Consider the following 15,398-nt stretch of genomic DNA (forward strand, 5'->3'; position numbering starts at 1 on the left):
CCTGACTGACAGTTATGTTACGATGGATATTCAAAAATCAGCATGCCATTTACATTATATATTATTCTACATCTAGGTAGGATTTGGTATTACCAGGTTTATACGTGACAAGAGTAGACGCAGCCGCGCCTTAATGCGAGTAAAAAAAAAAAAAAAAAAAAAATCACTCATCACTCGTTCGGCTATATTATAGAAGCGTTAATCAACAGCAGAATACCCCAGCTCAATATCTCATATCTCAAGGGCGACAAAAAGTATGTTGTATAAAAATATGTAATAACGAATTATCAACGAATTCAATAACTTCATTCAGCAAAAAAATCGTGTACGGGCCGCCGCCTTCGCGTAACGCCTCGCCTTACACCCTAAAGGTCAAAAAGAAGAAGTTCGGACGTGTATCTAGGTAGCCCTTGAACCGAAATCCATGTATCTATCATCCCGTCTATTTGTATCTGATATCTCGGTAAAGCTTTTTTTTTTTTTTGTTTTTATAAAAGGGGGGAGAGGAGAAAGTAACAAAGGAAAAAAAACCCTTGTGCGGGTGTATCGTGGTATTAATGTGGTAGATGTTAGGAGCACCTGGTTTGTCTTGTGCTTGTAGCATCCATTATTCGTAGTAGCCAAACGCAATCAACGGTATCAATGTAAAAAATTGAAAAATAAAAATAAAATCAAAAACCAAAAACTTCATCGCGAAAAAGCAGACAAGCTCCTGATCTCCGCGTCTTCCTCCTCGTACTCGGCGAGCTTCCTCCCGGGCAGCTTGATAGCCCTGTCGAGGGCGACGGGCAGCCCTCTGTGGCGGCCGCGCAGCATGACGAGGATCATGACGATCTTGCTGCCCGTGCGCATGCCGCCGCTGAGGCTGTAGCTGCGGTCGGGCAGCCCGATGCTGATGCCGATGTTGGTGTACCCCGACACGATCTCGAACAGGATGTTGAACACGCTGAACGTCACCGGGTCCGCCAGCGAGTGGCTCGTCTCGATCAGCGTGATCACGAACAGCATCAGCGCGATCCACCACACGTCGTGGCTCAGCTGCCCCCGCACCTGCTGCGACACCAGGCTCGGCGGCCCCGCCGGCGGGTGGTTCTGCAGCGAGTGCACCGACGCTCGCCCGAAGTCCATCGTCTTCGCCCGCGCGAGAGGCCTGATCGCCGGTGCGCCTGCCGGGGCTGCCGGCGCCGCGACGCCCACGCCTTGGAAGGCCGTCATGCGGCGCTGGATCTGGCGGCCTACGAACGCCGTGCCGCGGCGGCCGACCGATTTGAGCATCGTGATGGATTTCGTAGTCGGCGTCCGGGAGACCGCGTCCCAGTTCTTGTTGTTGTTATTGTTATTGTTGTTAGTTGCGACGGGATGAAGTCCGGTTTCGTCGAGGATGTTGGCGGCTTCTTCCTCGATCACGCTGCTGCTCGCGGAGTGAAGCTGCTCTTCTTCGGGCTGGTCGCCTTCGTAGATCCCTAGGGACCGCTCCTCGTAGACGTTGGAGTTTCGCATGGTGATGATGTGCGGGTAGGCCGCGGTGTAGTATACGACGAGCCAAAGCACTAGGATGTCGAAGTACATGGCCGACGGCGATACGATCGCGTATCCTCCCGAAGGGATGGCTATTTTAGTAGATAGTTAATTAGCTTATGATCTTATCCAAGTCGCTATTTACCTTAGGTACCTAAGGAGGTATCATTGCCGTCAGAAAGGGGCACTTACAAAATCCCTGGAAGAGCGCGTCAAAAATCCGCTGGCCGACGGGGATAGCGTCCATGGTCGGGTTTCCGATGCTAAGGAGCAGAATAAGGACCCAATCAACGATCACGAAGCCTCCAAACGTAAGTGCAAACATCCACGTGTCCTTGGCGGGGAACAAGCTGGTATACACGCGACGGGGGAACTTCAAGATAAAGTCGAAGCCCTCCTTCCAGACGGTGTACTCCTTGTCCTTGGAGAGGAGGTTGAGCAGACTCGACATGCTCCATATGATAAACCGCATGAAGACCGGGAAGGCCGCCGGACCGGCGAGCGACAGCAGCGTGACGACGACAAGCAGGAAGTACGAAGACTGGAAGGGTATGAACCCGGCGTCCAGGAGCGTGAAGCCGGCGTTGTTGTACGCGGAGATGGCCAGGAAGATGCCCGCCCACCAAGGGTTCTGGGAATTGACGGCGGCGGTGTCGACCGCGTAAACCGACATCCAGGCGCCGAGAGCGATGGCGCCGAAGAACTGGCAGAGCAGGAAGTAGACGATCACAAAGACGGACAGGAATTTGAGGGAGCGGTACTCGACGCCACCTAGGTACTCTCGCTGGTCCTCCGTTAGGTTAAAGAATTGCCCATTCCGTCCGATATTCCGCTTCTGCTCCTTCAGAAACGTCTGCACGTTGAAACCCTCAAACCCCGTCCCCGACTCCGCCGTCTGAGGCCGCCGTCTCGCCGCCGTGCTCTGATGCGATTGCGTCTGGTAGATCGAGTGTCCGGTCGCCGCGGCGTGGCTTTCGAGGGACTTACCCTCCTGCACGGGCTCGAGGAAATTGATATGGTGGTGCTGGCCCCTCGCGCTCTCGATGTCGATTTCCGGGATGGTCTCCTCGGCATGACCGCCGACAACCCCCCTTCTACTCGACGACGACACGTTCCTCACGTGGGCGCCGGGCTTCGCCTTATCCGGGGACCGGCCTTTCCCGAACGACGACATGACCTGGAGGCCGAACATGGCGCCGGTCATGCCGACGATGGCGCTGGTCCTGGAGACCTTCTTCTTGCGCTTCTCGCGCTCCATGCGGACGATGTCCTCGAAGCGCTTCTCGAATATGTGCTTGCGGAAGGCGATGGTGACGTAGGAGATGAGGACCTGGCTGCCGATCATCATGAGCACGCAGAGCTCGACCTGCTGGAAGGTGGTCAGGTCGCTGACGTTGACGGTGTTGAGCCCCGACGCCGTCAGCGCCGACATCACCATGAACATGCTGTCCCACCACCCGACGCTGTACCGCGGCGCCGACGCGCCCCAGAATATCAGCGTCCCCACCACCGTCGTCCCCACGAAGTACGCGTAGTGCAGCGTGATGTAGTTGACCGGCGGCAGATACGGCCTGACGGCTTCTGCCGCCCTCGTTAGTTTGTCATGTAGTTCCGGGTGCTTCTCCCCGAAATCATTCCACCTTTGCTCCATCCCCATGGCGGGCTGGCTTGGCTGGCTGGTTGATCACTTGAACCTATCCAACACCCTTTTTTAAAAAGTAACCGAAAAAAAGGAGCGTCTCGAATAATTTCTTCGGTCCAGCCGCGTGAAGGCACTGAAGAAAAGCACTTGGACAAAAAAAAATACGAAATTTTAAATGAATGAACGGCGGGTGGTTTTTCTTTTCTCTTTTGCTTCTTCCTTCGCCCACAAAGCTTGGTTGCCTCTGACTTTCGTGTCCAGTGTGTTCTACGGAGCACGGCCTACATGCTGCTCAAAACGCAGATAAGATCACCAGGGTTTTGCAGATAATATGGATAGGTATGTATATGCCCATACGCCCACCCTGCTGGATCCCCTATGTTTCCCGCCCCATTTCCGAATCTGTCATGCTCTATATTTATCGTGTCACTAGAGTCAAAGAACCCATTGTTTCTTTGAGTTTTCGAAACAATCGCTTGTGAATTACCTCATGTATGTTTTATCTTCACTAAACAAAGCCGATTGAATCTATCGTGTAAGTATGTTGACTATTACGTAGTTACGTAGGAGGTATTTAAGCCAAGTAAATTTATCCCGTCACTCCTTAATCCAAAGAAGCACATGCTAGGCATAAGCATAAAACAGATCTAATCCGTGTACGGCCCTGACCAGCCCTGTTGGTTTGGTACCTATGCTCGACGACCCTAAGCTAACAGGGGTTGTATTGCGCTATGCGCCAGCGTAACGTGGCAGCGTTGGCAGCGTGGCAAAGTAGCATTAAACGCGGAAATTTCAAAAATAATGCTATGTTCTCCCAAACATTAATACGCCGTACTGATCGACTGATATATCTAGGTAGGTATCTGACCCATTACTTATCTTATCCTAACCTATCATACCCTTGATTAACATAATAGTAATGATAATAATGATAATAATAATAACAACAAATAATAACAACAAAGTGAAAATGTAATAGGTAGCGTATATCGTATCTACACCTTTTCCGTTCCAGGTACGGGTTTGTTTGGTTTCTTGACAGACTTCCACTCCAAGGCACAGCACGACAAGAACGCTAGGCCGGCGAGCGGTATTGCCACGAGAAGGACCGTACGCAGTGCTTGGTCGTACAGCGTCAATAAAGCGGGAAGCTGCTCGGCCGGTACAACCTTTCGAAAGGCGATGGCCCCTGCGCCCACGATAGCACGGACGTCGAGACCTGGAATATCCGCCTGCTCGACGAGATCCGCAAGACGGTTCTGGAAGACGCTATTGCCAACCGATATAAACACGGCGCCACCTAGGGATTGAGACGCGACGACGGCGGCGGTACCCACGGCGAGCTCATCCGGCCCTAATACCGTCTGCACCGCCGTAAAGCCCTGCTGGATCGACATACCGAACCCGGCCGACGCGAGAATTTCGAATCCGATCCACATTCCCGTGCTCATGGTCGGGCGGAACAGAGTGATAATGCCGCAGCCTACGGTGCCGATGGCACTTCCCAGGATGGCCGGGGGCGTGAAGTAGCCGACGGCCGAGACGAAGATGCCGGAGAAGACGGAGAATAGGGCGTTCGCGACAAAATAAGGAATCATGGCGACGCCGGAGTGAATGGCGTTATAGCCTAAGATGGCTTGGAACCAAATCGGTAGGAAATACGTATGGATGAGGAGAGCGCCGTAGGTGAAAAACGCCATCAGGCATGACGCTGCCACGGTCCTCTGCTTGGCAATTGCGGGCGGGATCAAAGCACGGTCTTTCTTCCACCGGAGCCACCCACCAAGTACAATAGCTGTTACGCCGGCACCGCAGAGCAGCCCAATAACTATTGCGCTTGCCCAGTCGGCGCCTGTCAGGGTGTATTCCAGAGCCAGGAATAACATCACCGCAGCGCCTAAGAGGATTACGTTTCCGACGAGGTCGAGGTTGATCAATCGCTGTGTAATCCTCTGCTTAGTCTCCTTGCGTGGCTGCGGGTGATATACAAGTATCATTACAATGATAGTCACGGCACCGACTGGAAGGTTGATCCAGAAACACCATCGCCACGTCTGTGTCAACGTCAGCTTGCGGATTCTTCAACGGCTCGAAGGGTTATACATACGACCAGATCTGTAAATACACCTCCGATGAGAGGGCCAACCGTGGCGCCAACACCGAACCTGAGAAGTTAGCTTGCCGCAATTTGGGTACTCGGGAGTTATTCGAGTCTTACATTAACCCAACCACTGCAGTATATACCGGCCTTGCCTTCAATGGTACAGCCGTAGCAACTATAACAAAACTCCCCGTTAAGATCCCGGCGCTGCCAAAGCCGGCAATTGCGCGCCCAATAATCAAACATGCTGAAGACGGCGCGAACCCGCTGATGATGGAGCCTATTTCGAAAACAACCATAGAAAGGAGATACGACCATTTGGCGTTAAAGAGAGTGAACACGCGTCCGAAGACGGGTTGGAAGGCGCATGCCGTAAGGAGGTATGATGAGCCATACCAGCCTATGTCTGCCGTAGATTTAAACTCGGCGGTGATGAAAGGAATGGCCTGTATTTCACGTTAGTTCTCTGTCTCTTATTCCCAGTTCTGAAGCCCTTTTTCTTGTTTACTTACGGTTGTAATGATAGTTCGGTCTATAGAAATTAAGAAAACGACTAATGAGAGTCCAGTACTGAGTAGAAGTAGCGGGATTCCCTGTAAGAACTGATTTTGATCGGTGGTTTCCGTCACCGTGACGGAGGATCGTTGGCTTCGCACGTCGCTTTCCCTCGGCGGCTCCGGTTCAAACGGTCGCGAGTTGTAAGACTGTACGCCTGGCTTGCCAGGGTGCCTCTGTTCTTCGACCGGCGTCACGAGCCGTTCCTTGGGCGTAGATGAGACGATTCTGAACCTTGAGTCATCTATCCTGACAGTCGATAGATGTAGGAGATGAGGTGCCGAATCTACCAGGAGATCAGTTAAGCTGGCGTGCCCATCCAAGTGAATCTGGCTGCCAACCTGGCTGCCTCCATTCGTCAAGGTGTTGCTCGAGGCCACAGAAATGCCCCGGGAGTGGGAGTGTTTGAGTTTCGAAACGCCGTCGATCAGTTCATCGGCAAGCCAGAAGGGAGAGGCGGCACGAAGCGAAGGGACGCTCGATCGAGCATCGCCATCAAACTGCGTCGAGGAGAGACTGACCCTGCCATCGTTGGAAGCGGTGGACATGTCCACTGACGAAGCGTCGTCCGGTGAGGTACGATGGCCGCCGTCCTCCTCCATCGCGGGTTCAGTTTGGCAAGGTTCAGCAGGATGCACAACAAGGGCAGCCTCTGAACCAAGTCCAGATCGAAGATGGTAAAAACGGTTGAAAAACATCTTAACAAGCGTTGGAGAACCGTGTTACCCCGGTCACATAGGGACCGACTCACCGTTGGAGACGCGCGACGTCACTGACACGCCAGAGGTGGTTCAGTCCACCTGGTCTCCGCGGGTACGGCACCTCGAGTCTAATCTCCCCAATGCCGATGGTGCCCAGGTCTTAGCTCGCAGCTGGGCAAGCAAGCCCTCCCACACTCATGGAAGATAGGAAGCTGCCTTGTTTTTCCCGCAGATGGGGCACGTAGGTCTGGATGTTTCGATCGCCGACTGAGTCACCTATCCAGGCTATGCTTCCATTGGAAAGAATTAATGAAGAGAAAGCCACTTTGCCGGACACGGGATAAGCTGAGATTACATAGGATGTAGTATTTGGACGGCGAGTAGGTTAAGCTACGAAAAGGCCCCACGATAAGGGGGGAGGGATTACGGAACAAACAAAAGAGGTATGAAAGCTTTAGCAACATGCATGACAAGACAAGCAAAAGCTTTCATGTTAGTGTACGAAGTAAGGTCGGCGATAAGTATAGTAGTGCTAGGGCAACAAGCAACAACGAGCTACCTATAATAAGCTACAACAAGCTGAGCTCTGGTCTATCCAATAGCAAGAGAGTAGAGGGAGCGAAAAGAAAACCCGGTTTATATTTCAATAGCGCTGCTGACAAGGCCGGGTCTAGGTACTGGGTATGGTTTATGTGTAAAGAAGGTACATGATGCAAGGTACCTAATCTAGGTACCTTAGGCATGTAGGTAATCTGCCAATGTGCAAAAATAAAAGAAAGAGTAAAAAATAGACAAGAGAGTGAGAGGTACACAAGAGAGACAAGACAGAGACACAAGAAAGAGAAGACGACGCTATTCATGAATCGGAGGTTTAAAAATGGGGAAATGATCTGCGGCCCGCCGTCTTGGAATCTAGTTAAAGTGGGTAATTTAGCGGATGTGGGCCGAAGCCACCGCTGCCACCGCTGCAACCTCGCCTGCAGCCACGGAAGCCCGGGAGGTCGAATGAACGCCGCTATCCCTTAGCCTCGCTTGGGGTTTTTAGTGCCTTCTTCCCGTTTTAGTACGTCGTAGCACCTAGGTACATTACATGTAGGTACCTAAGGTAAGCTAGTTAGGTGGGGGACAGGAAGTATCTAGTACAAGGTAGGGTACCTAACTTAAATCCAATGCGCAGATGCGTCAGTCAAAAAGAGAAAAAAAAAACGGCGTTACAGCATTAGGTACGCAGAGGTACCATGGATAGATAGGTACCTAAGGTACCTCCTATCAGACTGCATGGATATGGATATTACATGAATACCAACTGCTAGTGCAACCAGACACGACTGGACTAGCGTAGGCAAAGTAAAATGAAGTGAGACAAGACAAATACAACAATTTATTTGCATGATGTAAAAAACTCCCTTAGCGTCAAGACTTAGCTACCTACCTACCTCCTATATACCTCCGAAGGTCTAGGTAGTATACGGAGCCTCAGGTCTTACCTGGGAGGGATGTCATGATGTATTATCGCCCACGTGGCTTGCCCAGGCGTAAACTATTCTACTCGGTACTGTCAGTCTCCGTCCTTGGGTACATATTCTAGGTTTCTCCAGAACCGGCTAGGTTACCTAGGTTAGGTTAGGTTGGGTTAAGCAAATTTACCGTAATTCCACCAATGTTTACTTGTTGACATGGTTGATATGGTTCACAGAGTGTTACTACGGTTGGGGGGGAGGTTCGCCCCTACTGTAAGTTCGTTGGAACTGCTTGGTTAACTGGGAACATCTATGAGGCAGGTAGACAGCTAAATAAATTCTTATTACGCTTTACACGGTGACCCCTGGATAAGTCTATTATAGGTATATGCAGAGTAGAATAGAGATTAGGTATTTGCCGTTGACACAAGCCAATAAGTTTGACAGGTTCGACAGCAAGGAGTGTTAATAACTAGAAGTTATCTATACATACCTACTTAATCTAGGCAAGGTAGTTATAAAAATAAATAAAATAAAACTATCTCGCCTATTTACTATTCCCAGGTCCTATGGCTTTTGTTGTATTCCTACATAGGTACCTAAGGTAAGGTAGGTAAGGTAAGGTAAGCCGGCCTATCTTTACATACCTATCAATACACACAAGTCCCTCGACTTACTACTCTTCCCAGGGAAGCCCTATTTCATTTCCAGACTGCCTCAAACCTAGACACTTCCAAAATCCGTCTCAGACGCCACAGCTCCGGGAATAGTTATAACATACTCACAAATGCAAAATTATGTTTCGCCCTGTTTACTTCCAGGCGCGCACGCGACCATACGTGGTCGAATCAAGCTTCTCCAACTGCGAGATAGGCGGAGAGTTGGGGGTCATATCTCGTATTAAGATTGCCGGTATCTATTATGCCGCATCCTATTTTCTCTAGGTATTATCTCATGTGTGACCGCCGTAGATCCCAGATAAGCTTATGTGCGTGTGTGTCTGTGTGTGTGTCTGTGTCTGTCTGTAATATGACGAATTACTCGTAATAAAAAACCAAGTTTTTTTTTTCTTTTGGCTTTATTTACTTGTTATTATGTTGCATTGCGAGGTAGGTATGTATGTGGTATTAGCTCATTATACTTTCTAAACTACATGGTATGTAGGATATGTATGTGGTATGCTGGGGGGGATGGGGGATATGATAGGTACAATGACGAAGCAGTCGCGCTATTAAGAAGAAGAAAAAGGTGTGCTGTGTAATGAATGCAATCCCGTGTATTTCAAGCAAAACGCCACCGTAATTACCACCCGGTGACAACGGAGAGGTAACCAGTGATGATCATAATAACTGTGTCTTCTTCAGGCGCGCGAGCTGCAGGAGCGTGTTGACTACCCCAACTATGCCTGCGCCGTCCGTGTGTCTGCCCAGGGCCTCGCAGCCCGCGCCCGCGAACTCCGCTTCGAGGTTCTGCTGAGTCTGGCCGGCGAGGAGCTGCGCGGTCTCGAGCCCGCTTCGCCTCTGCGCCTCGATTTCCTCTAGCGCGGCCTCGTCGAACGACGCTTTCGCCTCGGCACCATTACCCGACGGTAATAGGCCGGACATCTGTAGCATCAGTTCTGGTGACACGGTCTTACGGCCGGACTTGAAGACGCATTTGCTCAGGGCTGTGGCGAAAATATGTTTCTCTGGCTTGTTGCTGTTGTCATTGTTATTGTTGGCCTCGTGACTCGCGTCACTATTGCTATTACTGTTACTAGATACGCCGTTGTCGCTAGAACGGCGTAGTAGGTCCTCATCCGACGCTGTAGTAGTGCTGTTCCGTCGACTCAGGCTCGGAGACTGTTCGGGATACAACGAGTAAATTTTTGGCTTCGCGGCGTCCTTGCGGACGAAGTGGGTTACGATGTAGATCCATTTCTCGTCCCAGGTCAGGATCTTGGACCACATTTCGTACTCTTCGTATGGGCGTAGCTCGCGTTTAAAGTTGCATGATACGGCGCCGAGCGCAAGGCCGAAGACGGGCTGCTTGGACCCTGTGTATGCAGCGGTCCCACCGCGCATCTGCTCGATGCCATTCGCGAACAGTGTGCAAACTAGGTGTGTTCGTGCGATGTCAACGTCCGAGAAATAGGACGAATTAGATTTGTGCATGTTGAAGTCGATCTCCATGAGTTGCGCTGTTGAGGATGTGATGATTGGCTGGAAGATGTGAGCCGGCTTGAGCGGCACGGCTGGCCGCTGCGTTCGTAGGATAAAACGGAAAGCATTGACGAGTCGAAGCTTGAGAGCATGTTAGCTTTAGGGAGACAGAAAAGAGAGGCAGAGCGTAAGGGTGAGATGAGAGCAACTTACATGCCACATAAATGGCATATTCTTTATGTTTAATACGACGAAAAAACATAGTAACGTAAACCACAGCGTCGACCATGTTAAATGGGGATATATGATATGTGCTATAGATGGCTTAGAGGGTGGGATGTCGGCGAGGGGATCTTCTGATGAGAAGTCGTAGGTTGTCCCACGGCTCTCGTTGATAGAGCCTAGTATGTACGTCGTCGACATATTTGTTGGATCTAAACAAAGGAAAGATTTTGAAGTTTGTAAAAGTCTAAGTCTATTGTAATGCGAGTTATGAGCTCCCCGTACTGGTATGAAAGATTGGCATGAAATATCAACATGTGTTTTGCTAAACAACATCATCTAAAGGTTTCACAAGATACGACGGTTATCCGCAACGTTCCCGCACGCATATATGTCAAGAAAGGCCCAGCTGAAAGACAGGAAGCAGCCCAACTTGCGCCGCCGGGTTGTGATATCATTGGGGACGAAGAATATTATGGTCCAGGCCGAGCAGTATGTTGAGGTACCTAGCCAGCAGCTAGCAACGGAGAGTGAGATAAGGCGCCCCAAGGTTGTCCACCCTTTGTCTACCATATTGTATTGTACAACCCCTACAGAGCGGAACTTCCTTTATCGTGCTATTATTATTACCTAGGTACTACATAGGACATGCATAAGGTACTTGATTACTAGGTTAGTTAGGTTAGATACCTGGCATTGTTTTTGTTGCTTTACATGTTCGTTACCTAGCATTGGAGCTGACAGGCTGGGAGATGACATGTCAAAACGGGCAGTGATTGACATATCCGGACCTAAAGAGATAGATCGATTAGTCAATGATTCAGTGATATCCAAACTAGGAGGAATCCCCCACGATCTGGTAAAGTCCGTACTGCTAGTTCCGAGTCAAGAAAACGAACGTGCTCTATATGGAGAATGTCGCGTAGGGTGACGCCGTGCTGGGTTTCCGGACGTCCCATTTGAGGAATTAAAGCATTGGATATTCTAATAAGCTCTAGACAATGTCTTGGGAACTGTTACTAAAACGCTTTCGACAGGGCCAGCTTATCCCATCTGTATGTTAGATATACCATGTCAGGTAACATCTGTTAAGCGCCTTATCTATAGGTAGAAGCCAAAAAGCTATTCTCGTCTGTACGAAAAAAATAATACGAATAATAGAATAGGACTTTCATTACTGTCACATGTGGGTTTGATTCGGGTTGAGCGATTCCCGGCAGTCTAGAATGGCGCCCCAAGCGTAGGATCTTTTTTCTTGATATGCCCGGTATATGATGTGAAGCTAAACTGGCTTTAGGGGGTAGGTGGAACTAGCGTTCTGGATACCGGCCGAAACATTGAGGGTCTTATTGGGTATAGGGGATAGGTTAAAAAATAAAAATAAAAAATTAACAGGTACCTACCTAGCTTATCGGCATATTAGAAGTCTGTGTAACGTAGCCCAAATGACGTTCATTACGATTAAGCAAGAAAGGTACAGCTAAAGTACCTAATATAACTTTGAATAAATAAAATATAATAAAAAAGTCGCCAAAAAAAAACATTCATTTATAAAGAAGATAATCAACTACTTTATTCAAACATTTTAAACTGTACCAACCATTCAACTATTATAAGAGGTACCTATAATCCTACATATTGTACTTAAGGGGTTCCACCGATCAATCTCGATCACGTAAAGACGGAGCGGGTATTTCTTGCGGCCCGGCACGTCACTTATCAAGATAATAGGTAGGAGGTAGGTAAGGAGAAGAGCATTTAGCTTTGAGTCTTAGGTCGGTAGTTGAGTATGATTGGGTGGGAAGAAGTACATCTTACAGCAGGGGTAATTTATAGCGTATTGTAACTGTACTATGTAACCCACTTACCAGGGTACCTAACAGAGATTTCCGCCCTGCCGGTTTTCTTGGCCATCGTGCCTCTTTTTCAACTTCACGTCAATATGACAATTACACCATTTCGCTTTGTTTTGACATCTTTGCTATCTCATTACACCTTAGCTACAGGATGTCCGCCAATCGCCATAAGCTTAACAACTCACATAATAAGTACATTCAACTAAAAATTATACATTTCCATTGGTTCTAATGATAGACAGAAACGACTACTCCATACGCCCGAAGCCATGCCTCACTTCCCCGTTCTGGAACGTGGGAAGATCTGACAAGTTTTGAAGACAATGATTAGGTGTATCCACAGTCCATGCTAATATCCAAGCGATGAGCATTGAAAAGGAAAAGCTAAGAAAATATCACTTCCTCGAAACGATGGAGCTGTTCATGTGTTCCACCCCACTGCAGCTGTCGGCAACCTTAGCGGCGCTCTGCTTCATCGACGATACGGCCGCCTTGTCAGACTTCGTATTGGCCTTGCGCGAGGATGACTTCTTGTAGGTGGCAATGTAGAACATGATAAAGAGTACCAGATACGAGCTCAAGATCAGGCACCCACAGATAGCCGCAAAAGGTTCACCTGCGCATCGCCCCAGATGAGGGAGATACGGAGCGTGAGCGCTAGCATAGTAGTCCCACGATGCGAAGTACACAAATCCTGAGGCTGCGGTTAGCGTCTTCCATCGAGAAGGGTGGTCCAGTAAGGGCCTTACCAAGATCGAGAATGAACTGTCCAATTTGCATGCGGGTAATCCACTCCTTCCACCACACCTTGACGCCTCGGGCGCTCTGGAAGTAGTACCAATACATCACCACGTGCACGGTCAGGTTCAGAGTAATGGGGACCCACGAGACCGACGTGTGGCCGATCAGCTGAGTGTAGCAAAGTAGCGCCGTTGCCGGATGATGATACGTGTGAAGGAAGGTAAGAGGCTTCTTCTTCACCATTAAAAACACAGTGTCAATAAGCTCGATATACTTGGTAATGTAGTTGAGCTATCTTGCATTAGCGTTATCGTGGCGGTTCAAGAGTTTTTGCTTTCTATCTGCTTACATAGTAGAGCGTTACGAGCTCGTCAGTCCAGCCCTCAGCGTCGCAGATGTTCTGGTAGAGGCCGTGCTTCCAGATAGTCGGAACCAGTTGCTCAATGAAGAGAACCAGGAGGCCACCACTCAGCAGGGTCAAGAACAAGTTGTGAGCCTTGAAAAGACCGTTCAACTTGAGAGGCTCGCGGTTCCGCATAAACTCGCGCCCCCCGAAGATGACGACGAGATAGAGGACAATCATGCCCACAGTCTCGGTCAGAGTCGACATGGGAGTAACTCCTTGAGCGAATTTAAACTCATTTGCATGATATCCCGTAACCGACATCCAGACCTTGTCAAAAGCCTGCCACGGCGCGATCGGGATCACGCCGGGCGAGGCCTTGAACGAATGGGTAGAATCAAAAGACATGGCTAATTAGTAGATGAGTATGGGAATGACGAGGTCAACGAGGCCAGCCGAGAAAAGCCCAAGCGACCCGATGCTGCACGACGAGTTCTGACGAGAGAAATATGGCTCTGTCACAAGATTCGAAGCTCGGAGGAGTCGATATTATTATAAGCGCCCGGTGGTCTGGATAGAGGCTAAGTGATCGATGTCATACCGCGTCGACTAAAAAAACTAGTCCAACAATACCAAGGACATAAAAACGGAGATACCTAAAGTTGAACTAACAAAGTCAACGGGGACTCGAGAACTAGACCCCGGGCTGCTTGGTCAAAGTAAATTACTCTCCATTCTAAGTTAGGGAATTAGCCAACTTCATTATAGGTACTCCACAAGGGAGCACGGTACGAAGGGTGCGGTGCGGTTACACCATTGCTTTTGATTCCAATTACAAGTAAAACAGTACGGCTTTTACGGTCTAGGTGACGGGCATATTTTGGAGTGAAAATCCCAACTAATCCCAACTACTGTGGATACGATTATTCCCATGGTCTCGGACAAAAGCTTCCCGGTTGGTGTGCTAAGGTATACTAAAGTATGTATCTGCCAATTCCTTTTCTCGTTTAGGAGATGGAGGATATCAATATGTCTTACCTGAAGTAGTATGTGGTATGTTAGGAGGTATGTGTATACATGTTGACTTTTGACTGTTGACTGTTGACAGGTAGGTACCTTACCCTAGGTTTCTACCTGCACAAAGCTATGGGTGCAGTATATGGTGCGGAGGTATGCTATGCATCCTGGCATCCTGGCATCCTAGCTTGAAAGGTACAATACCCCTCCTTTACATCCAATAGGTACTTTGCTTTGCTTCCTTTCAAAAAATAAAAAATAAAAATAAAAAAAACCATCCCTAATACCTTTTGCCCGCACACCCAATTTTCTTAGGGCCAGCCAGTCAGCTCGATATAGTTATCGCCCCCCGTCCTCGCCGATAAGAGCTCTTAGCTCTTTAGGTCTAGACTTCTCATCGGTAACAAGTCATTGGTCATTGTCAAAGCGTTCAAGTAATTCTTCGTCCCTTGGCCGAAAACATCGTCAAGCCAAGATTATGGACAGTTCCGCACTTGTTTACGAGGTATTATTTTTACCCAAAAAGAAACCTTACGTCAATACTCCTTACCATTCAGTGGGGGTGGTATTGCGCTTAAAACCTTGGATCCCGGATAGCTGGGCACCGGGTTTTTCGGCGATATTGGCAGCTACCGTACTAGGTACCTACATAAAACGGCTACGGATCTAAACCGTAATGGCGTTTTGTCGACAGTTGAGCTATACTATAGTAGTAGGTATACATCGCCATATGCTCCTGTAACGCCCTGACATGCATGGCTAGCATACACGGCCTTGAGTATTCCGTTGGCTCGTGGGTATTCAGACTTAGCAAACGCGCAAGGTCGATAATTGCAAAGATCGACGCCACACACATTTCACGATGCCTGGCCCGAGATTGCGGGCTGAATAGACCAAGTTCTGGGCTAATATTATTGTGAACCAGTTCTTGGGTCCAGCCCAGCTCACTGGATAGTCCTTTGTTCTAATATGAGCGACCCCCTTAGAGCTCAAGGTCTACCTCCGAACAAGGTGGGGGGGGGGGGGGGGGGGGGGGGGGGGGGGGGGGGGGGGGGGGGGGGCGGGGGGGGGGGGGGGGGGGGGGGGGGGGCGGGGGCGGGG

At 49.4% G+C, this 15,398-nt stretch overlaps 4 protein-coding genes across 4 annotated transcripts; all 4 read right to left on the bottom strand.

Moving 5' to 3' along the window:
- Positions 1 to 644: 644 nt before the first annotated feature.
- F4812DRAFT_254236 (TrkH-domain-containing protein) lies at positions 645 to 3,715 on the bottom strand. The gene is made up of 2 exons (XM_047930752.1): positions 1,711 to 3,715; positions 645 to 1,610 (listed from the first exon to the last, which is right to left on the bottom strand). The coding sequence occupies exons 1-2, from the start codon at positions 3,173 to 3,175 to the stop codon at positions 688 to 690; spliced, it is 2,388 nt and encodes a 795-aa protein (XP_047785531.1). The 5' UTR covers positions 3,176 to 3,715; the 3' UTR covers positions 645 to 687.
- Positions 3,716 to 4,155: 440 nt separating this feature from the next.
- Positions 4,156 to 6,364, bottom strand: F4812DRAFT_453680 (MFS general substrate transporter; the record flags this gene model as incomplete). Its single annotated transcript, XM_047936520.1, has 4 exons — positions 4,156 to 5,214; positions 5,268 to 5,325; positions 5,379 to 5,707; positions 5,774 to 6,364. The coding sequence occupies 4 exons, from the start codon at positions 6,362 to 6,364 to the stop codon at positions 4,156 to 4,158; spliced, it is 2,037 nt and encodes a 678-aa protein (XP_047785532.1).
- Positions 6,365 to 9,317: 2,953 nt separating this feature from the next.
- F4812DRAFT_463911 (uncharacterized protein) lies at positions 9,318 to 10,541 on the bottom strand (the record flags this gene model as incomplete). Its single annotated transcript, XM_047938288.1, has 2 exons — positions 9,318 to 10,259; positions 10,332 to 10,541. The coding sequence occupies 2 exons, from the start codon at positions 10,539 to 10,541 to the stop codon at positions 9,318 to 9,320; spliced, it is 1,152 nt and encodes a 383-aa protein (XP_047785533.1).
- Positions 10,542 to 12,509: 1,968 nt separating this feature from the next.
- F4812DRAFT_254317 (GNS1/SUR4 membrane protein) lies at positions 12,510 to 14,277 on the bottom strand. The gene is made up of 3 exons (XM_047930753.1): positions 13,287 to 14,277; positions 12,946 to 13,228; positions 12,510 to 12,890 (listed from the first exon to the last, which is right to left on the bottom strand). Exons 1-3 carry the CDS (start codon positions 13,686 to 13,688, stop codon positions 12,592 to 12,594), a joined length of 984 nt encoding a protein of 327 aa, XP_047785534.1. The 5' UTR covers positions 13,689 to 14,277; the 3' UTR covers positions 12,510 to 12,591.
- Between the last annotated feature and the right edge of the window lie 1,121 nt (positions 14,278 to 15,398).

The sequence above is a fragment of the Daldinia caldariorum genome (genome assembly GCF_022478825.1).
Source record: "Daldinia caldariorum strain CBS 122874 unplaced genomic scaffold F4812scaffold_29, whole genome shotgun sequence".
Taxonomy (NCBI): Eukaryota; Fungi; Ascomycota; class Sordariomycetes; order Xylariales; family Hypoxylaceae; genus Daldinia; species Daldinia caldariorum.

Bases quoted from the DNA above. Each gene is read 5' to 3' on its own strand.
- F4812DRAFT_254317 (XM_047930753.1), bottom strand. From the start codon at position 13,688: ATGTCTTTTGATTCTACCCATTCGTTCAAGGCCTCGCCCGGCGTGATC. The intron at 13,229-13,286 runs GTAAGCAGATAG...AATGCAAGATAG, and splicing joins AGCTCGTAACGCTCTACTAT to CTCAACTACATTACCAAGTA. The intron at 12,891-12,945 runs GTAAGGCCCTTA...CCGCAGCCTCAG, and splicing joins ACAGTTCATTCTCGATCTTG to GATTTGTGTACTTCGCATCG.
- F4812DRAFT_254236 (XM_047930752.1), bottom strand. From the start codon at position 3,175: ATGGGGATGGAGCAAAGGTGGAATGATTTCGGGGAGAAGCACCCGGAA. The intron at 1,611-1,710 runs GTAAGTGCCCCT...CTACTAAAATAG, and splicing joins CGCGCTCTTCCAGGGATTTT to CCATCCCTTCGGGAGGATAC.